General features: G+C 44.8%; 1 protein-coding gene across 2 annotated transcripts in view; it reads left to right on the top strand.

The window, feature by feature from the left end:
- Positions 1-3,825: 3,825 nt before the first annotated feature.
- Positions 3,826-23,564, top strand: part of LMCD1 (LIM and cysteine rich domains 1) — a 73,229-nt gene continuing 53,490 nt past the window's right edge. The window contains exon 1 of one of the 2 annotated variants that reach the window (XM_068251588.1): positions 3,826-3,910. In XM_068251588.1, coding sequence (XP_068107689.1) covers positions 3,884-3,910 — 27 coding nt within the window. In that variant the 5' untranslated portion in view covers positions 3,826-3,883. Of the gene's footprint in view, positions 3,911-11,648; positions 11,709-23,564 lie in introns of those variants that run through there. The other variant, XM_068251590.1, reaches the window with a different exon arrangement.

Below are 23,564 nucleotides of genomic sequence, written 5' to 3'. Positions count from 1 at the left end.
CATTTGTTTGAAAAGGAGCTTTTCAGACATAAGATCCACAAGAAAAGCAGAAGGTACTGATAATATGAAACATTTTGAGATTTCTTGCTACAATGTGATCGTTGACACTGTTACAGAGAGTGTAAAGTCAAGGTTTTCCACTCATGGAGAACTTTACAAGCAAATTTCTTGCTTTGATCCCAATCGGTTTGATGAAATACTTGCCTCTTCAGACAAAATACAGTTAAATGTTATTTCAGAAGCAGTACCAATAATAGACCCAGTTGCTCTACGCGAAGAACTAATCTCATTTGCCTCCAGCTACAAAAATATACGTAAAGGCTTGTTGGATCATGACGGTGATGATGAGGAGAGTGAAGAGGTAGGGTTGGTTTCAGATTTGGAAGAGCAACAGATCAGCTCTACATCAGAGCCATCTACTATGTCTGGCGTAAAGAAGGACTCCTGCAAGAATTGCATGTCTTGTGCTTTCAAATTACTGTATGAGTACCGACTGTGTTCAGCGGCCTTTGAGAATCTCTTCTTGGCATACCAATATTTAATTACATTAAGCACTACACAGTGTACATGTGAAAGATGCTTTTCCAAGTTAAAAATATTAAAGTCAAGACTAAGATCATCTCTTTCACAGCAAAACTTGGAGTCACTGATGCTCATTGCAGTAGAAAAGCAAGTTGCACTAAACATAAAGAGTGACAAAGATAAAATCATTGACAGATTTGCCAAGACATCACCGGAGCTTAGCTCCTTACTGCTTTTGTAATATGCAGGTCAGAGCTTCTTATTTGTTAAAGGACAACCGAGGTGACATGATGAGATAGACATGTGTATGTACAGTGTCAAGCACACAAATAACTAGGCTGTGTTCCTTTTTTCTCTTTAGCTGAAAAAGTTAAACATCAGGTATGTAAGTGACAGTTTCTGTCCGGGTCGGACTGGGTTAGACTACAACATTAAGGTCCGTACACACGCCGGACTTTAGGCAACGACGGGTCCGTCGTTGCCTCCCGCTGGGTGGGCGTGCCAGCGACAGTCCGGCGTGTGTACGATCCCGGCGGATCGCTCAGAAACAGCCGTATCAGTCTGACGACGGAGCGTACACACGCCGGACTGTCGCTGGCACGCCCAACCAGCGGGAGGCAACGACGGACCCGTCGTTGCCTAAAGTCCGGCGTGTGTACGGACCTTAACCCTCACTGATTAGTAATTACAGTCATAAAACACTTCCCTGTCAGTAAATGGCTTCTGAGAGTAGAAATGAGATAACTAGGGTTAATAATTCATAGATTTGAGCTCTGATATACTTCAATGAAGGTGTCATTGAACAGAGACAATGAAAAAGTAAACACTTAAAAGCTAGATTTAAATATAAAATAAACAGTGGGATATCTAAAAAAGTAATTTTTAGGAGCAGGAGGATAGAGATACAATTTTTTTCTCTTCAGCTTGTTTTCACCTCTGATGTCTTTTAAACAGTGTTTACTTTTACTAAGTGAGTTTAAAAAAAAACCTTTTGGTTTATTCTGTGCTTGATTGGTTCTAAAATATGTTGTTAACTATTCAAATGTTTACAATTTTTACAGTGTGTTTCATGATGCACTTTAAGATGCACTTTTTTAAAGATGCACTGTAATGTGTTGAAATTGATGCTCAGTGAGCATTGTTCACATATTGTTATCTTATTAAAATGTCCAGCTAAGAAGACATTTGTTACACCTGTTATATTTTGTTAATTTATTAAAACATTCAGTTTGGAAATATACAATTGATGCACTTTATTTAATGTAAGTACTTCTATTTTTTTTTAATTAGTAAACATTTCTTTTGAACATAGTGAAAAGAAATTTTGTTACGAGTGTAGGTTATGTGGGTGGGGCTGTGTATGGGTGGGGCTTGTGGATGGGTGGGTGGGGCTTGCCGGTGTATGGGGCCCCATAATCTTCTGTTGCCCGGGGGCCCCATGAGTTGTCAGTCCGCCCCTGGATGCGGAAGTGACATCATTGGTCACTTCCTGCATGTGAAATGTGCCAGCAGGAACTGTATGCCCTCTCCTCTCTTCAGGCACCACTGATCTGAGGTCTGTGATTAAAACAAAAGTCCACCCTTTCTTTGCCAGAAAAGGCTACTTCCTCCCTTTTTTTTTTGCAAAAGAGGATGTTTTTGCCAGTGATATCAATCTATCAAAGAGGTCTGTATATTAGATTTGTAGCTACCTTGGTCAGTATTTTTGGCCGTTACTTTTTCATAGTAATTTTTGCATTATCTACCTAAGTCATTAACAGTGTGGCTACTTTTACCCATTAATTAGTAATATAGATGTTTTAATTACCTAGCACCTTATTTTCAAATATATATTATTTGCTCTGATTGGTGTTATGAATTATACTCTTCTTCAATTAATTGGCACTGCTGCACTTTATTATTGACCTCATTGATTGAATCAGTGGAACATTGCCCACAATAGATGGGGTTTTACCGGGGGTGTTTGCCATAGGCACTATATTCTCCAGATATGCAACTGTTTATATGACTCAGAAGCAACTATCTGTAGTTACCATGTGTCAATGTTTTCATCTAATGGTGCCCATACATTGTACAATTTTTTTCATCCAATCTTACCATTTCTATGTAGTATAAGGGTAAATTAAAAAGACACTGAAGAGAAAAAAAATTATGATATAATGAATTGGTTGTGTAGTACAGCTAAGAAATACAACATTAGGAGCAGAGACATAAGTCTAATATTGTTTCCAGTACAGGAAGAGTTAAGAAACTCCAGTTGTTATCTATGCAAAGTGAGCTCCATGACTTTCAAAGTCGCAGAGAGCTCTGTCTTCTGAAGCTTATTATCTCAAGTGTCTCTAACTGTATTGTTTTTTTCCTGCAGAGGACAGGTCAAAAGTTCACTAGCCTGCTCTGTAAAATCATTTAGAGTGATGAGTAGTGTGTAAACTACTGCAAATATTAGAGAATGATGCAATGTTATAAAAAAAAACTATATAACTGAAAATAAAAATATGATATTTTCTTTGCAACTAATGTTCTAGTAATTATTCATACTACACCACCAATTCATTATATCATAATTTTTTTTCACTTCAGTGTCTCTTTAACTAAAAGGATAATTGAGGCAGTTCCCTTATATTACAAAGAAATGGTAAGATTGGATGAAAAAAAGTGTACTATGTATAGGCACCATTACTCTTATGGGGAAACTTACTTTATTTCAGTACCAAACAGTGTCAAAATGTGTTTTTTTTTTTATTATTATTATTATTATTATTGCTTTTGAGGTCCTTTGTACCATTGTTTTATTGTTTGATTAAAAACAAAAATTATTTTAAAATAATAATCTAATGATCCGAGCAAAATCCAGCCCAGGTAGTGGTGAAAACAACCAGCCTGTCCCTAAAGTCCCACATGTGTTTGTGAGCCTGGTGCAATTAGACAGGCATGAGGGGCAAATGCCAGAAGGGTGGAAAGCATTACCAAAGTAATGCAGAGCTATCATTTTGCTGCATTCGCTACACATGGCTCTAATTCTAATTCCTTTAAAGGAAGAACTTATAAATGGTCCAGGAAGTTGGGCAGCCCAGAGCCGGACAGCGTGAATTGAGTATTGCTGGACTCCTGGCTGATCTCACTCACACAGTCTGGGTGTTCCCACATTCAACACAGCCAAGAGGAGAGGAAAGAAAAAAAACTCAGCCACGTCAGGAGCTGATTGGTTGTAAGTTTCCCTGAGGCAGGGGATTGGCTGGCAGAGTTTTCCAGGGAGTTATCAGGTCTGTATTATAGTGTGTGGTTCAGGCTGTTCTGCTGCAGCAGCTGTGCAATAGAGTGAAAGACAAGGTAGGAGAGAGCGCTTACTACACAGGCAGAGATGGATCTGAGCCATGGCATGCAGAAGGTGAGTGGATAGAGACTATTCATGTTCTATACCAAGGGATAGTACACCTGACACAGATATTGTGGGATGAGATATTTCAATCACTCATTGCTTAATTATATATTTGAAGACTATTGATGTACTGGCAAATGCTCCTGTTCTCCAATCCACCTATCATCTGTTTCAAGGGGTCATAACACATTGTTATTTTTTATTTAATACATTGAATACATCAGCTTGAGTGCGTGTCTAGAAGCCATTGCTAGTCATACACAGTGTGATCTTTATAATTTAGTCAGCATGGGCAGCATGGTGGTGTAGTGGGCAGCATGGTGGCATAGTGGGCAGCACCCTCACCTTGCAGCGCTGGGTCCCCGTTTTAAAGAGACATTAAAGCAAAAAGGTATTATGATATAATGAATTGGTTGTGTAGTATGGATAATTACTAGAATATTAGTAGCAAAGAAAATATTCTCATATTTTTATTTTCAGTTATGAAGTTTTTTTATTTTATAACATTGCATCATTCTCTAATATTTGCAGTTTACACACTACTCAGCACTCTAAATGATTTTACAGAGCAGGCCAGGGACCTTTTGAACTGTCCTCTGCAGGAAAAAAATAACAATACAGTTAGGGCTGGTGCACACCGAGCGGCTTTTTGGGCGTTTTCAGATCCGCTTGCGGCTGCGGATCTGCTTGGTCAATGTATCTCAATGGGGTGGTGCACACCAGAGCGGGGGGCGTTTTGCAGAAACGAAAAATGCCTGGGTGAGGCATTTTTTGGATTGCGGGTGCGTTTCTGCCTCAATGTTAAGTATAGGAAAAACGCAAACCGCTCTGAAAAACGGCACTTCAGAGCGGTTTTGCAGGCGTTTTTGTTACAGAAGCTGTTCAGTAACAGCTTTACTGTAACAATATATGAAATCTACTATACTGAAAACCGCAGCAGCAATCCGCAAAACGCTAGCAAAACGCCATAGAAAAATAAAAAAAAGCGTTTAAAAATCTGCTAGCATTTTGCGGATCTGCTAGCGGGTTTTGGTGTGCACCAGCCCTTAGAGACACTTGAGATAATAAGCTTCAGAAGACAGAGCTCTCTGCAACTTTGAAAGACGTGGAGCTCAGTGGCTCTTTTGCATAGATAACAACTGGAGTTTCTTAACTCTTCCTGTACTGGAAACAATATTAGACTTATGTCTCTGCTCCTAATGTTTTATTTCCTAGCTGTACTACACAACCAATTCATTATATCATATTTTTTTTTCCGCTTCAGTGTCTCTTTAAATCCCAGCCAGGGCACTATCTGCATAGAGTTTGTTTGTTCTCCCTGTGTCTGTGTGGGTTTCCTCCGGGCACTCTGATTTCCTCCCTCATCCCAAAAACATACAGATAAGTTAATTGGCTTCCCCTTATATTCTCCCTAGACTACGATACATACACAACATGATACATACAAAGACATATGACTAGGTAAGGTATTAGATTGTGAGCTCCTCTAAGGTACAGCTACGTGACAAGACAATATATTCTGTGCAGCACTGCGGAAGATTCTGGTGCTATATAAATACTAAATAACAATAATCATAGTCCATGTGTTCCAAAACATATGTGAGTTTGTTGGATTCCATCAAATTTTCCCTAGACTATCCTAGGCATTAGATTGTAAGCTCTTCTGAGACACAGTTAAAGCACACCTGAACCGAGAGGGATACGCTGACTTTATTTCCTTTGAAACAATGCAGATTGTCTGGCTGTCCTGCTGATCATCTGCCTCCAATACTTTTAGCCAAAGACCCTGAACAATAAAGGTGGCCATACACTGGTTGATTTGCCAACCTCCTCCCCCCGATTACATTACCTCATTCGGCAGGCGCGACTCCTCCGGTCTCCCCCGGAGCGCCGGCGGAGCAGGTAATGTATTGCCGCTGTATTGCGTAGGTCGTCGGGCATTCGAACGCCGCTATCGACGCACTCCCGACCCGCCGGCGATCGAGCAAAATCTTCTGCACGGACAGATCGACGGGAATCGACGGGAACGTTTGATTTCGGACGGAAATCGATCGTCCTGTCTGCATTTGCGCAACGATTTTACAGCAGATTCGATCACAGTGATCAAATCTGCTGTATATCGACGGGAAAATAGTGTGTATGGGCCCCTTTATGCAGATCAGATGTTTCTGACTGAAGTCTGACTGAATTAGCCACATGCTTGTTTCAGGTGTGTGATTCAGACATAAAGAGATCAGCAGGACTGCCAGGCAACTGGTATTGATTAAAAGAAAATAAAAATGGCAGCTTTTATATCACTCAGTGCAGGTGAGATGGGGAAAAAAGTTCTGTTTTACTTACTTGAGGCTAATTAATGGGACGATTTTTTTGCAAACAATCTTATTTTCAATCAGATCATTTAGTTTGAAAGAAAAATTGTAACCAATCCATGACATCAAATATTCCAGCTTGTAATTGTATCTAAACCAGTTACGATGGTATCTATGAAAAATCTGCCATGCCAATCAACTATTTCCTAAAGGAAATTATAGTAAAATTTGATTGTTCAGAATCGATTGGGTCTACCAGCTTCTCTGTTTTCTTCCAATACAATTTAAATTACCTGATTGAGAACATGATCAATCACTAAAATGTTGGCATTAATGGACACATTTAGTAATATAAATTACCGTATCCATCGTACTCTCCCAAGATCTACAGACAATGTTAACACTGCATAAATGGATCCTATTGTTAATAACTATAATCTCACTAATATTATAAATGCGAATGTTTGGATGCTTGTTACTCAATCACGCAACAATGGCTGAACGGATTTGAATGAAATTTGGCACACACATAGTACATTACCTGGAATAACATATAGGTTACTTTTTATCCCCATAACCAAAAAGTGGGCAAAGACAAATACAAAATTTCACTGGCAAAATATAAACTGCAGCCATTCTTACACTGGTAATGGTAGGTAGGGTTCTCAAACATTGCATAGTTGGTCACTGGGTAACTGGGATTAGTATTCAGAAAAGTGGGTGGAGCATACAAAAGCCAATCAAAATTCACCTATTTTCAAGGGTATATTTAATTGCTGCCATTCTTGCACTGTTAATGGCACAAGCCTCAAACCTGGTACAGTTGGTCATTGGTTGACTGGTGTTCAAATTCAGAAAAGGGGGTGGAGCCACAAACAGCCAATCAGACTTGTTTTATTTCAATGCAAATTATTGATGCCAAAGACTGCAAAGCTCATAAACTTGGTCATTGAGTAATTGAGCATCCAAACTTTCGCATTTATAATATTAGAAATATATATATATATATATATATATATATATATATATATATATATATATATATATATATATATATACTAGTAGACCCAGCCCGTTTAAAAAATGGGTTCTAGGTCTACGGCCGCCGCCGTCGCCAGTGCGCATGCACGTGCACGCTGTGCACACACCCGCCGCACGCGCCCGCACCCGCCCACCTCGCTCGCCCGCACCCACCCACCTCGCTCCACCCACACCCGCCCACCTCGCTCGCCCGTCCAGCTCCCTGGTCCCAGCTGTCAGTTACTGCGCACATGCGCAGTAACAAAAATCCTGGGACACAGGGACAAAACTGCTGGACGCAGCGACAGTTAGCTTTTATTAGGTAGGATATATATATATATATATATATATATATATATATATATATATATATATATATATATATATATATATATATATATATATACACATATACACACACTTGGGATATTAGCAGATGCACACACATATCAGATATTAGCAGATGTGTCATGTGAGACAGGAATACTGGGGATGCCACATTTTACTAATCTACCAGACTTCCCAGCTGTGCATCACTGAGCTGTTGTCAGTCCTCCTAGCTGTCACTGACACAGAATGAGTATACTGATGACTAAAGAATGACCACACGTAGCAATAGGGGGTGCAGAGGTTGCAACCACAGGGTCCCCTCTCAAATGAAGTATTAGCTCTCTATTGGTCCTGTGCTGGTAATAATCACTTCTATAGATGCTTTAGATAGTAGTAATCATTAAAAAAAACGTTTCCCCATCCCCTTCTTGCAACTCTGAGACTGTGGTTGTCCTTGGCGGGTTTTGGTGCACAGTATCAATTATAGAGTGCTTGTGGGCCCCCAATGTAAAACTCGTACCGGGGCCCATAGCTCCTTAGCTACGCCACTAACCACACTAGCTGTATGCGTCTTCCAAGGTGTATGTAAGAAAAGGGCGCCTAGAAATTTTGACACAAAGGAAAGCTGACAGTAGAATAACGGTAAATGTACCGATATTCTACTACTAAAGTATAAAGAAGGATCGTAGTGATGGTCGTAATCAGATAATTAGGATTACACAACATTTTGCATACATTTTTTGCAGGTATTATGATTTGTAAATTCAACTGATTTTGTGTAATCATTTGTAATTTCAGGTAAATGTTCACGTAATTTTGCTCCAAATTTAAGAATGAATAGCAAAGCCCCCATACATGCTATTGTCACCAAAACTGCTACATGTGTTAAAGTGAACCTCCGGACTAAAAATCTACTGAACTGAAAAGGCTTGATGTTTCTTTAACAGTTTCACAGCATCAGAACTTTATTTTTCTTAATAAAGCATCCTTTTTAGCTGCATTTTTAGCTAAGCTCCACCCATCAAAGAAAAAAAGGCCATGCTTTTTTTTCCCTGATGCTGTGCAGAGCATGATAGGATTTCCTATGTTGTTGTTCACGTTGCCTAGCAACTGGGAGAGGTGCTCAGGACACAGCACAGTTGGAACTGTGTCTCATGCTCCCTGTCACTCCTTTCAACCAAAAAGATGGCTGCCATCATGAAATCAAACATTTGCCTGTTCTTTTAAAACCATGTGGGTAAGAGATTATATTACCTATCTATTCTAATTACCGTAACATAACTAATGTAACTTAATGACAGTATGTTTGTTTAGGCTGGAGTTCCTCTTTAAGGAGAATAGTGGCAACAAGTCAAAAAAATATTTTTTTTAAAAACACACTTATAGTTTTTAAGAAAATCGATTTTAAAAATGCAAAGGAAAAATGGTTTTTAAACTCAGAAAAAAATGACAGTTTAAAAAACATTTTTACCTTGCATTTTTAAAATTGATTTTCTGAAAAATTACAAGGTTTTTTTTTAAATATTTTTCTTTACTTGTGCCCACTATTCTGCTTGGCACATGAAGCAATTTTGGTGGCAATAGCATGTATGGGGGCTTTGCTATTCACCGTTAAAATTACGCAAAATTCCGAATGATTGCAATTACAGATTAAATTAATTACGATTTTCCCCAAAATCTTGCATTGCGATTTTGCATCGTAATTGCAAATTTTGATAGTAAATTACGTCTATGCGAAACTGGTGTTCATCGCTAAAGGTTCGTAAAATATCAGTATTTAATACCGATATTTTACTATAGCTAAACCTAACCCAACCCTACTCTCACACAGAACCCCTGACGCCTGACCCCCCCCCCCCCCCCCCCCCCCACATACACACACGTACACCCTATGCCTAACCTTAAAGAGACTCTGAAGCAAGAATAATTCTCGCTTCAGAGCTCATAGTTAGCAGGGGCATGTGTGCCCCTGCTAAAACGCCGCTATCCCGCGGCTAAACGGGCAGGGGGGGGGCCTTCACCCCCAACCCCCCCCTGCAAAATCAACGACCAACTTGGTCGTAAATTTTGCTCTTCCTGGAGGCAGGGCTAACGGCTGCAGCCCTGCCTCTCAGCGCGTCTATCAGACGCGCATCGCCGCCTCTCACCCGCCCCTCTCGGTGAAGGAAGACTGAGAGGGGCGGAGGTACGCGCATGAGGCAGGGCAGCGGCGGTTAGCCCTGCCCCAATGCGGAAGCGCTCCCTCGCTGCACGGAGGGGATTTGGGGGATCAGGGACCCCCGTTAAGCCGCAGGATAGCGGCGTTTTAGCAGGGGCACACATGCCCCTGCTATCTATGAGGTCTGAAGCGAGATTTATTCTCGCTTCAGACTCTCTTTAACTCCCCCTCCCCGAATGGCTGCACCCGTCACAAAAAAAAAATCATGCGTCACAAGGGCGGGCACTAGGTGCTATTTATAGGGCACGGTTTTTACTATTCCCGCCTATGGCTGTGCCATTTTTATAGGTGCTCGTCCAGAACCATTTCTATCTGCTCCTGCTTATCTGTTTGTAAAATCATTAATCCCTCTGTCAGCCTGATTTAATCTTTCGTCTAGTGTGCAGCCATACGCTGTAAAGACAGGAATTAAGTAAGGTATTACCGCAAATATCACAGACCACAAGGATAATGCAAACCATTTTTTGTGTGCGCATGGGTGTAACAATAGCACCTTCTCCTACAACTCCTACTGCCACGTAGGTGCCTGGTGGCTTATGGGGCCTTCTCCTGGTCAGGTGCAGAATGCGGCAGTGGTGGAGCGTGATACATTACCAGCTTCCAGCAGAGCAACACGTCCTCCTCCCTCCTCCCTTCAGTCATGCCGTATTGTCTATCTGCTTGTGGCTCCAGTCCCTGAATGTCACGTCATGTGAGTGGAGCCTCAAGCAGATAGAGTACGACCCGTTTGAAGTGAGAAATGTGAAGGACGTGTTGCTCTGCTTGAAGCCGGAAATATACCATGCTCTGCTGCTGTACTCTGCTAAATCAGCAGGAGGAGGGGCATGAAGTATAGGTATGTGGCTGGGGCCCAGCCAAAGTTTTTAACATGGGGGGGGGGCAAGGTTTGCCGGGGGCCCGGCCTTATCAGTTCTGCTGGAAGGCCCACAGACCTCTAGGTACGCCCTTGCCTGTACCCAGCGGCAGACCTACCATGAAGCCACCTGAATCACCTGATTTAATAATCTAGGGGGCGGCATTTGGACAAACAGGTATGGCCACCTGGCACCTGCCTCCTTTCTGCTCCCCGCCCACCTTACTTTCACATCCCTGTATCCCCGTCCTCATACACCTGTAGCACCTACCGCCCTTCCTTATGACATCATAAGCAGGTGATGTGTTGATATATGCCTCTTATCGAGGCATGCTATGGTAAAACCCCATCCCTGTCGAGAGATCACCATGGCCAGTCAGAGGGGAAGCTTTAGCACGTGACCAATCAGGCGGGGTTGCAGGCACCAGACCGGCCAATCACAGCGTCCTGCGGCTCCTTTTGCTAACTGGTGCCCATGGTCTCGCGGCCCTGCCTGTGCGTTTGCTTTGCATTTTTTGTTATGCTTGTAAAGGCCATTCTATATTGTACTGAAGGGAACAGAAACACAATCCCACCAAAAATGCAGCACGCTTGCGCAATCTGTCAAAAACCTAACAGCACTTGTGGGCATAAAATGACATTGTAATGAATAAAATATCCTTGCAATCAGACAAAGCGCACATGTCCCAAAACACATGCAGTGGGAGCAAGGCGCAACTGGAGTTTCATCATATCTTTGTCAAGTTGTAGTTGTCAGAAACAAATATACTACAGGAATCAGTGTAAACCCCAGAAAGCTGTATTTTATGAATGAACATAAAACACGCTCACAGAAGATGTGATGGAAATCAGAAACATGGCAAACAAGCGGCCCCCGAGGATAAACAGCAACAGGCGGCCGCGATATCCAAAGTTCACCACAATAAGTAACCGATAAATTCTCGGCAGGCTGGTGGATTATAGCCAGACATGTAACGTCTGTGGGAGGATCATCCTCTGCTGAATGGATTACAGAGAAGTATCAGGCTTCAAGCATGGGCCAGCTTCTCCAGCCGCAAGCAGAGAGAGAGACAACATGTGAGTAATTAAAGGAACCGCACAGGATGACATTCAAAACAAAAACAATCTAGGAGGGCCAGGGGTTAAACAGAACGTGTATAAAAAAAACTCCCCTGGGGCGGGGTACTTACCTCGGGAGGGGGAAGCCTCAAGGTTCCAATGAGGCTTCCCACATCCCCGTTGCTGCAGGCAATCCAGGCATGTCAGGCTCCCCATCGACAAGCCTTGATATATTTACCTCTCCGGGATCCAGTGCAGGCGCAGTAGCGCTAGGTAGAAATAGCTGAGCCCGATCGTATCCGCTCTACTGCACAGGCACAGAAGGACTTAAAAGTAGAGTGGATAGATCAAGTTCGGCTATTTCCGCCTTACCCGAATGAGAAGCCGCTAGTACAACTGCGCAGGATCCCGGAGAGGTAAATATTCACATCTCCACACTTCGGGGGACCCAGGCAGGCTAACGGAGGGACACCGGAGGACGGGGGAAGCCTTGTTAGGATCCAGACGCTTCCCCCTCACGAGGTAAGTATCCCCCAGAGGGGTGTTTTTTTATTACAAGATTTCTTTAATGAAAAAATCATGATGTATTAGCTAAACCCCAACTCCTTGCCGATTGCACAACTCCAGTTTATGTCAGTTTTTGAAATTAATTTTAAACACCTTTTCAATTGTATGAAACCCACTTTAACCCCTTCAGGTTCCGAAGTTTTTACCACTGAGGGCCCTTTCAAATTGACGCACTGCTACTGCAGCCTAATGCTGAGAATACACCATACAATTTTCTGTTAGATTTACCTGCCAGATAGATAAAGTTCAACATGTTGGAAATGTATCTATCTTACCATCTATCTGCCGATCTGCCGAGCAATTAGGCATTGTTCTACTCAGCAGGAGATGACCAGAAGACAATGCACCAGAGATAATGACCAGTCTCTACAGAAAATAATCTAATCTAAAGCCCCATCTACACGATACGATTCTTTGTACGATTCGATTACGATTCTATTTACGATCTGATTAAATCCGACATGTCCGATCGGAATTCGATTCGATTCAATTCGATTTGCCATTGTTTTGCAATGACAAATCGAATTGAATCGAATACTTATCGGACATGTCGGATTTAATCGGATCGTAAATAGAATCGTAATCAAATCGTACAAAGAATCGTATTGTGTAGATTGGGCTTAACAGAAAAATCTAACAGAAAAATCTAACAGAAAATTGTATGGTGTATTCCCAGCATAATGTACCCCTATGGGGAAGGTCATCCTTCCGACGTTGCAGTACGCTGCAGCGGAAGTGCCAAATCTAGCACTAGCACATAACTACAGTACATTACTGTGCGGAACCCGTGGCGACCTACGGTGTTCTGGGTCAAGCCCGGAAGTCATGTTACTCTATGGCGAAGCAGGATTTTTTTAAACAACGGCGTTGCAACGTCGCGGAGCGCATGAGCGGAAGCGTATTTTTACAATATGTAAAAATGCATCTGGAGTGGATCAAAGTGACACTTTGATCCACATATGGGGGTGCCCTGCTGGTCCAGATCGGGCAGCCGCTCCCCTACGGCTGTAATGGAGGTGGTTAGTGCAGTGGCGGAGGAGATGGCCATAGTCATAGTCCAATATAGAGTTGGAAAGGGTTAAACGTGGCTTAAAATTCAAACCTGGATTTTCATCCTTTGAACTTAAAATAAGTATATAAGAGTTTAGTTCTACAGACATGGTTACTTCATTTCATAAGTTGTTTTTGTTCTCACTTCTGGTTTGCATTAAGCAGCCCCTCAGGAGTGTGTGCTAGCCTGCAGGCGTGAGGCTTGCGGCTGGCCGCTGTGAGCTCAGAGAAGGGAAAAGATCGAACCGGAGAACTGGCGGCTGCATTTTTGGCTCTCGTACTCGAAGTTCTCTTGTTTTGTATGAGTTCTTACAAACATGTTAAACCCTTCTGTGAAAGCCAGCCAGGCAGTCTTGGCAAAAATGTGGCCAGACTGGATCTGGTGCCGGGTCTGCTTGTGAAGGGTGTGGGCACAGACGGTAGCAGGTAGCCGCACCTCCGCCTTATCACATGGTTATCACTGTACCACTTAAAGCTGCAAGCACATAGCTCTGTAATTGGAACCGCAGGCTAGACAAACAGCACAGAGATGACAGGCAAGTCACAACACTGCAGCAGACCCAAAGCTCACTCTGTTATGCTGGGAATACACCATACGTTTTTTTCAGCAGATAGATGGTTTGATAGATCATGTCCGACATTATTTTCGATAGTTTTTCTGATCGATTACTCACAGAAGTGAATGGAAATAGAAAAGAAAAGATAAGAGAATCAAGCCGGAAATCAACCGGAAAATCAAATCGATCGGACGGAAAATCGACCGAAAAACGCATCATGTACTCCCAGCATTACTCACTGATTTTCAGTATGTTTTGGCTAGCATGCTGAGACTTGTGGTTCAGCTATATCTGGGGGCAATCCTCCATAACAGCCACAATTCTTTACTTATTTGTTATTTAACCTCTTGAGGACTGCAGTGTTAAACCCCCCTATTGACCATGCAATTTTAGTATAAAAGGCCACTGCAGCTTTAAGGCCAAGCTGCAGGGCCGCACAACATAGCACACAAGTGATCCCCCCCCCCTTTTCTCCCCACCAACAGTGCTCTCTGTTGGTGGGGTCTGATCGCTCCCCCCATGTTTATTTATTTTTTTATAAATATTTGTGTTGCAGCTTTTAAAAAAAAAAAAAACCCTCTTCCTTTAAATCCCTTCCCTCCCTCCCTCCCTCCCCACAGCCGGCCGATTACGGCGATCGGCTGTCATAGGCTTCTGCCTATGAGAGCCGATCGCTCTCTTGTCCCCCAGGGGGACAGCCGTGTCACACGGCTGTCCCCAGTGCAGCACTGCTGCTGATCACAGCGCTGCACAGAGTAAATAGACGGCGATCACGCCGTCTAACAGCCTCCCGAGCGGCAATAGCCGCTCGGAGACTGAAGGCGGGGCGGAGCTCCGCCCCCCAAGCAGGAGATGCGCGCGCAGCCTGCGCGCGATCTCCTGCAAAACAGAGCCCCAGGACTTTACGCCAATTGGCGTTAGGCAGTCCTGGGGCTGCTGCCGCGGCCACGCCCGTCGGTGTGACGCGGTCGGCAAGAGGTTAAAGGAAACATACACATGGAGGTTGACATGTTTATTTCCTTTTAAACAATGCACATTGCCTGGCTCTACTGCTGATCCACACAGTGGAGCACTGCAGTGTGACTTAAAGTAAACTTGAGATGATTCAAATAAAAAAAATGTATACATACCTGGAGCTTCCTCCAGCCCCCTTCAGGCTGCTCAGTCCCTCGCCGTCCTCCTGCTCCCCCTGGATCTTCAGCAATTCGGCCCGGTAATTCCGCTAGTTGGCTCATACTGCACATGTGCAACGCAAAATGCTCACAGCCACTGGAGCCCAATGGGTGAGGGGCAGGGACAGATTGTGCCTGCGTTGACTGACGGAATTACCGGGCTGTCTAGCGAAGGACCCTGGCGGCCTGGGAGGATGGCGAGGCACCAGTCAGCCTGAACGGGGCTAGAGGAAGCCCCAGGTATGTATATAATTTTTTTTTTTTTTGCCTGTACACTTTAATTGCCGTTTTGCAATGCACCACCTATAGCGACATTCACAGCACTGCGGGTGCATTGCGTTACAACGGTATGGTAAATACCTCAAACCATGGGATGGGGTGAAGGAGGCCAGGTGCTACCCTCAAACACAGGCCTGATTTTGGTTGCGAGCTCTGTGCCTCGTCACAACCTTTTAAGGCCCTAAGCAACTGCCCAGTTGCCTCATGAAAGTGTTGGCCTTGGCAGGTGCAAATCACTAAAAGCAACCAATAATAATATTCCTTGACCTAGGCACGTTTTCTCCATTTTTGCTTGCATTGGGTTTGATAAATCATCCCCAAGTGTTTGCAGCTGTGACTGGAGTTACACTTTAATATAGCACGTTGCAAGCCACAGTTTGGGTTCCCGTTAGAGAAGTCTCGGAAGTGTGACGGAATGCGCACCACACAGGGACTGGCCTAATTGCCAGTTATGCGTTCCAGTTATGCGGGGATTCCGAGCAATGTGGAAAGATCCAGCCATAGCTATGGAAATGCATATTGTTATGGCTGCCACGTGGTGGGGGCTGGGCAGCTGGATGGAGCGGGCTCCTTCACCCTCCTCATGTTATTATTATCATCAAATTGCTTCCAGATGCAGAATGGCGAGACTCCAATGCCTCTGTGCTGCTCACAGCATGGAGCCTGCTGTGTGTTTACAGGGCAGACCTGCTAAAAAAAAACACTTCAGTCTAGTAAGGACTAGTTCAAATCGCTAAGGGCCTGTTCAGACTGTCAGCATATGAAGCACGCGTATAAAATCAAGGAAACGCAAGTTGAAAAACGCATGCGTTTTTCTTGCGTTCTAATGCGTTTTCTAATGCGTTTTGCACACACACGTGACCCAGGGAAAAAAAAAGAATTATGGGAACCGCAGAGGGAAACGTACGCTAAAAACGCAATAGTACGCGTTTTTGATACGCGTCCATAGACTTTCATTGCGTCCGTTTCTATGCGTGACACACAGAACTGCATGCAGCAATGCGGATAAGAAACTTATGCGTCTTATACGCATACATGTGAACTAGCCCATTCAAAAGCATTAGGAGCCGTTTCTATGCGTTTTTGGTACCCAGACACGTTCCCTGAAAACGGCTAGGAACGCGCATAGTCTGAACAGGCCCTAAGTGTAATCGCAAACGCTTAGCAATTTGTGAGGCAAATTATAGTAGTGATTTCCGACATGTGCCAAGCGATTTTCTATTTATTCTTCTTATTAGTATTTATTTAGCATCAACATCTTCCACAAAGCTGTACAGAGTGTATTGTCTTGTCACTAACTGTGCCTCAAAGGGGCTCACAATCTAAAGCCTAATCTTCATGGTACAATTTTCCATCAGATCGACGGATCTATTCTTATATAATAATAATAATTTCTGACCGGTCTGATCGGATTCCAATTGATTTTGCGATCAATTTAGGGTACTAAAATCGATCGAAAAATAATCAATCACATCTACATACGATGCAATATCTTATCAGATCACTGGTCAATCTAATGAAAAAATGTACCATGTAGATGAGGCTTAATTCCTACTATAGTCATATGTCTATGTATGTATCGTGTAGTGTATGTATTGTAGTCTTGTATTTTAGCCGTGTGTGCGTTTAGCGATTTTGTAGTTCTTGTGGAAAAACAGGAAGTACACTTTAAACTGGAAGTGAACAGCTTTCAGCAATGTTTAAAGCAATTTTCAGTTTTACATTGAGGCGTTATCACCTCCAAAAAGCTGCAGGACCCATGTTTGTATTTGGGGAAAAAAAATCCCATCGCTCTGGTGTGAACTAGCTTATAGAAAGACATTAGCCAAGTGCTTTTTAAAATGCTGGTGTTTTTGAAAGCGCTCAAAAGCGCTCTTGGTGTGCACCAGCCCTCAGTGTAATGTGCTTTTCTCCAGCTGCAGAACCTCTATTAAAAGAAAAGTCTGCTTTGCTGAGAAAAATTATAGACGTTTTCCACTTTTGTTTCTGAGCATGTTATTGGTTATAGGGTTTGGGGCGCGTTAAAGCAAGAGCTATGCTTTTATGTGCATATAAATCTCAGCCATTCCAGAACTGGTTGATAGGAGCATCAAAGTTTGTTGCCAATCAATGGATGCAGATTATACGCTAATGTTTTGTAATTGTATGCAGTATTACATGGAGGTGTTAACCTTCTTGTGACCGCGTAACAGCAATTGGTGTTAAGGCCAGGGGGAGTGGTTTGCAGGGGATCGCGCACGCCGATGTGGGCGTATCCCTGCATGAGTGACAGAGCTCCGCTCCATCATCAGTCTACCAGCCGCTAGGAGACTGTTAGACGGCGCATTTACATTGTACAGCGCTGCGAACTACGACAGCACTGTACTAAGGACAGCCGTGTCACTCAGCTGTCCTCTGGAGAGGCTCAGAGAGCGATCAGCTCGCATAGGCATCAAGCTGATCGCTGCGGGGGGGGGGGGGGGGGGGGGGATACATAATGAAGAATAAATAAAAAATAGCTATTTTTATTATTATTTATATATATATATATATATATATATATATATATATATTAAACATTGGCGCAGAGATCAGAAAAGGATGGGGGGAATCAAGCGGGTGTAAGCCTATGGTCCTAAAGTGGTTAAAATTAGCTAATCACAATTGAAAGTGTGTACCAGGCTTTATGGGTGCATACACACATCAGATCTTTATTGGCCAATTTTACCACCTACATGTAGTATGAGAGCCAACAGATTTTAAATACTATGAACAGATCATGTAGATAAGCTCTCATATTGCATGGAGGTGGTAAAATTGTGTGTATGCACACTAAAACCTGGTACATACTTTTAATTATGATTGGCCAGTCACTGACCACCTCCATGTAGAGGAGATACCTACACAATCTGCTCATAGAAATAAATATCTGTTGACTCTCATACTACATGGGGGGTGATAAAATTGGTCAGTGATGGACCAATCATAATTATAAGTGTGTACCAGCAGGGGCGTAACTAGAAATCACTGGGCCCCCTGTAAAACTTTGGATTGGGCCCCCTCCCGCCAGGACAGAGCACTCGGGGAGGGGTAGAGAGGTTGGGGGCTGGATGTTGTACAGAAGAGTCTGCTGCACACTTAATAGGGAGTGTCTACAAATCTTTGTCTGCAAAACTTTGTATGATTCCTCATCAGTGGCTGAGCAGATGCAGTCATTAGAACAAATTTCCGGAGAACAGAAAGTTTTTTTTATCTCTCTTTGCCCTTAGTCAGTCTCTCAGAACGGGGCCCCCTGTGGCTTCTGGTCCCTCCTGCAGCTGCATCCTTCGCAGGGTCTATTGTTAAGCCCCTGTGTACCAGGCCTAATGCTAGGTTCACAGTCATCTGTTACATAACACACGCATTATAATAAGCGTGGACTGCAATGGAGAATAGATATAGACTTTAATACTAATTCTGCATGCAGTGAGTTAGAATAACGCGATCAGTTGCAACGCAGTACTGTGAACAGATCCATAGAATTGCCATTAAGCTCACACTGCAGCCTCAGCAGCAGCAATGAGGATAGGTTCACAGTGGGCAGTTGCATAATGCACGCATTATTAATGTGAACTGCAATGGAGACTGGCCATAGACTTTAATGCAAAGCCTGCATGCTGTGAGTTAGAATAACGCAATCCGTTACTGTAAACAGGCCCATAGAATTGTATAGGTAGTGAGTTGGCATGCAGAACTATTCTGCAACACAACTGACCAGTGTGAACAGGGCCTCAGAGTACTCTGTTCGTAGTAGTTTGTCTTGAGACTGTCCAGAGACTCCCACCTTATTACCTAAAGCCTGATACACACTTTCAATTATGATTGGCCAATCACTGACCAATTTTACCACCTCCATGTAATATGAGAGCTTACCTACACAATCTGCTCAAAGTAGTCAATATCTGTTGACTCTCATACTTCATGGAGGTAGTAAAATTGGTCAGTGATTGGCCAATCTTAATTGAACCAGGCTTAAGAGCGTACAGGGGCGTAGCAATAGGGGTTGCAGAGGTAGCGACCGCATCGGGGCCCTTGGGTCAGAGGGGCCCCGAGGGGCCCTCCCTCAAGCACAATATTAGCTCTCTATTGGCCCTGTGCTGGTAATAATCACTCGTACAGATGCTTTGTATAGTAGTAATCATTAACAAACTGTTTTCCATCCCCTTCTTGCACCTCTGACACCGTGAAAATCCTTGGCAGGTTTTGGTGCGCCGTATCAATTGTTATGTATAGAGTACTTGGGGGGGCCCATGTAAAACTTGCACCGGGGCCCATAGCTTCTTAGCTACGCCACTGAGAGCGTACTGCACTAATCCACGCACTGGTAGAAAACTTTAACACTCACATCTGCAAGTTTCTGCTAAAAGGACTGTGGAACACCTATGTTTTCTATGCACATCATACTAAGTTAGCAGGCTGAAATAACATGTCTTTAATAATATAATCCTACCTAATAAAAGGCAAGTGTCACTGCGTCCCATGTCCGTCCATCAGTTCTTTTTGTGCACTGTGCATGTGCAGGGACGCAGAGACACTGCCGAGAGCCGGAGGACGACGGGGCCTGAAGTGGCGGGTGTGTGTGCGTCGTGTGCGGCGGGCGTGCGCGCGACGGGTGCACGGTGGGCCATTAGGGACAGACCTAGCCCGTTTTTAAACGGGCTTAGGTCCACTATTACAATATATAAAGCAAAATTAAAAGCATTGCCATTTCTCAACAAGAATATAACGTCTCTTAAATATCAATTACACACAAAAAAAGCTGATCAATAGGAACTAGACTGGAGTGGTTTTCCAATGTACTATAAGGATGCCCCATGCGTTAGTTAATTTTTATCATTAATATCTGTCCCATTCAATCATAAACATCGAATTAGGCAGATATTGATAATGCCACATGGCCAACCAATCAATAGTTTTGATTGATTTTCGGACGAAATCAGTCGAAAGGGTCAAATGGACATGCTGGAAAATACCGGTCGCAAGGTGTTATCGGTGTGCAGGGGTAAACGTCGTTCTACTTCCAGATGACCTGCGGACCCCAGGCCATTGTCCCCTAAAGCAGGGCTTTTCACCCGGTGGTACGCGTACCACTGGTGGTGCTTTGCAGCTTGCCAAGTGGTACGCTCCGATCATTCTCCCTTCTCACACACGGTGCCGTCGCCCGTTGCCCTGGCATCGGCGCCGCTTTCCACAGCCTGCCCTCCCTCCCTCTCCGTCAGACCTATAGATCACCACGGGACCCGAGCGGCACACAGTTACAGCGTACTTCAGATGCGGAGTGATGTCTCTTCCTGGATTTGAATTTGATTTGTGCAGCTGCTGGGTGCCGCTTGGGTCCCGTGCTGATCTGCAGGTCTGATTGTCGCCGCGCTGATCTGCAGGTCTGATTGTCGCCACGCTGATCTGCAGGTCAGATTTTCGCCGTGCTAATCTGCAGGTTTGACTAAGATCGCACTGATCTGGAGGTCTGAAGAGCCAGGTGAGCTATCTGTACTGGGGCCAATTTTCTACCTATACTAGGCACTAGGGAAGCATACTACCTATACTGGAGGATTTTCTACCTATACTGGGGGCAGCGTACTACCTATACTGGTGGCAGCATACTACCTATACTGGGGGCAGCACACGACCTATACTGGGGCAGCATACTACCTATACTGGTGGCAGCATACTACCTATACTAAGTGGCGTAGCTAAGGAGCTGTGGACCCCGATGCAAGTTTTACAATGGGGCCCCCCAAGCACTCTATACATAACAATTGATACGGCGGACCAAAACCTGCCAATGGCAACTACAGTGTCAGAGTTAATGTTTACCACTGTTCAAAGTATCTATAGAAGTGATTATTATGAGCACAGGACCAATAGAGAGCTAATACTGTAATTGAGGGTGGGCCCTTCGGGGCCCCCATGCCCAAAGGGCCCCGATGCGGTCGCTACCTCTGCACCCCCTATTGCTACGCCCCTGCCTATACTGGGGGCAGCACACGACCTATACTGGGGCAGCATACTACCTATACTGGAGGATTTTCTTCCTACAGTATATTGGGGGCAGCATACTACCTATACTAGGGGCAGCACACTACCTATACTGGGACAGCATACTACCTATACTGGAGGATTTTCTACCTGTATTGGGGGCAGCATACTACCTATACAGTAGGATTTTCTACCTATATTGGGGGCAGCATACTATCTATAATGGGACAGCATACTACCTATACTAGGGGCAGCACACTACCTAGACTGGGGGCAGCACACTACCTAGACTGGGGGCAGCACACTACCTAGACTGGGGGCAGCACACTACCTAGACTGGGGGCAGCACACTACCTAGACTGGGGGCAGCACACTACCTAGACTGGGGGCAGCACACTACCTAGACTGGGGGCAGCACACTACCTAGACTGGGGGCAGCACACTACCTAGACTGGGGGCAGCACACTACCTAGACTGGGGGCAGCACACTACCTAGACTGGGGGCAGCACACTACCTAGACTTGGGGCAGCACACTACCTAGACTGGGGGCAGCACACTACCTAGACTGGGGGCAGCACACTACCTAGACTGGGGGCAGCACACTACCTAGACTGGGGGCAGCACACTACCTAGACTGGGGGCAGCACACTACCTAGACTGGGGGCAGCACACTACCTAGACTGGGGGCAGCACACTACCTAGACTGGGGGCAGCACACTACCTAGACTGGGGGCAGCATACTACCTAGACTGGGGGCAGCATACTACCTAGACTGGGGGCAGCATACTACCTAGACTGGGGGCAGCATACTACCTAGACTGGGGGCAGCATACTACCTAGACTGGGGTAAGCATACTACCTATACTAGGGGCAGCACACTACCTATACTGGGACAGCATACTACCTATACTGGAGGATTTTCTACCTGTATTGGGGGCAGCATACTACCTATACAGTAGGATTTTCTACCTATATTGGGGGCAGCATACTATCTATAATGGGACAGCATACTACCTATACTAGGGGCAGCACACTACCTATACTAGGTTCAGCACACTACCTAGACTGGGGGCAGCACACTACCTAGACTGGGGGCAGCATACTACCTAGACTGGGGGCAGCATACTACCTAGACTGGGGGCAGCATACTACCTAGACTGGGGGCAGCATACTACCTAGACTGGGGGCAGCATACTACCTAGACTGGGGGCAGCATACTACCTATACTAGGGGCAGCACACTACCTAGACTGGGGGCAGCACACTACCTAGACTGGGGGCAGCACACTACCTAGACTGGGGGCAGCACACTACCTAGACTGGGGGCAGCACACTACCTAGACTGGGGGCAGCACACTACCTAGACTGGGGGCAGCACACTACCTAGACTGGGGGCAGCACACTACCTAGACTGGGGGCAGCACACTACCTAGACTGGGGGCAGCACACTACCTAGACTGGGGGCAGCACACTACCTAGACTGGGGGCAGCACACTACCTAGACTGGGGGCAGCACACTACCTAGACTGGGGGCAGCACACTACCTAGACTGGGGGCAGCACACTACCTAGACTGGGGGCAGCACACTACCTAGACTGGGGGCAGCACACTACCTAGACTGGGGGCAGCACACTACCTAGACTGGGGGCAGCACACTACCTAGACTGGGGGCAGCACACTACCTAGACTGGGGGCAGCACACTACCTAGACTGGGGGCAGCACACTACCTAGACTGGGGGCAGCATACTACCTAGACTGGGGGCAGCATACTACCTAGACTGGGGGCAGCATACTACCTATACTGGGGTAGCACACTACCTATACTGGGGGCAGCATACTACCTAGACTGGGGTAAGCATACTACCTAGACTGGGGGCAGCACACTACCTAGACTGGGGGCAGCACACTACCTAGACTGGGGGCAGCACACTACCTAGACTGGGGGCAGCACACTACCTAGACTGGGGGCAGCACACTACCTAGACTGGGGGCAGCACACTACCTAGACTGGGGGCAGCATACTACCTAGACTGGGGGCAGCATACTACCTATACTGGGACAGCATACTACCTATACTGGAGGATTTTCTACCTGTATTGGGGGCAGCATACTACCTATACAGTAGGATTTTCTACCTATATTGGGGGCAGCATACTATCTATAATGGGACAGCATACTACCTATACTAGGGGCAGCACACTACCTATACTAGGTTCAGCACACTACCTAGACTGGGGGCAGCACACTACCT

Source organism: Hyperolius riggenbachi, chromosome 9 (genome assembly GCF_040937935.1).
Source record: "Hyperolius riggenbachi isolate aHypRig1 chromosome 9, aHypRig1.pri, whole genome shotgun sequence".
Taxonomy (NCBI): domain Eukaryota; kingdom Metazoa; phylum Chordata; class Amphibia; order Anura; family Hyperoliidae; genus Hyperolius; species Hyperolius riggenbachi.
Note: the sequence above shows the minus strand (reverse complement) of the source record. Positions and strands in the feature narration are given on the sequence as shown.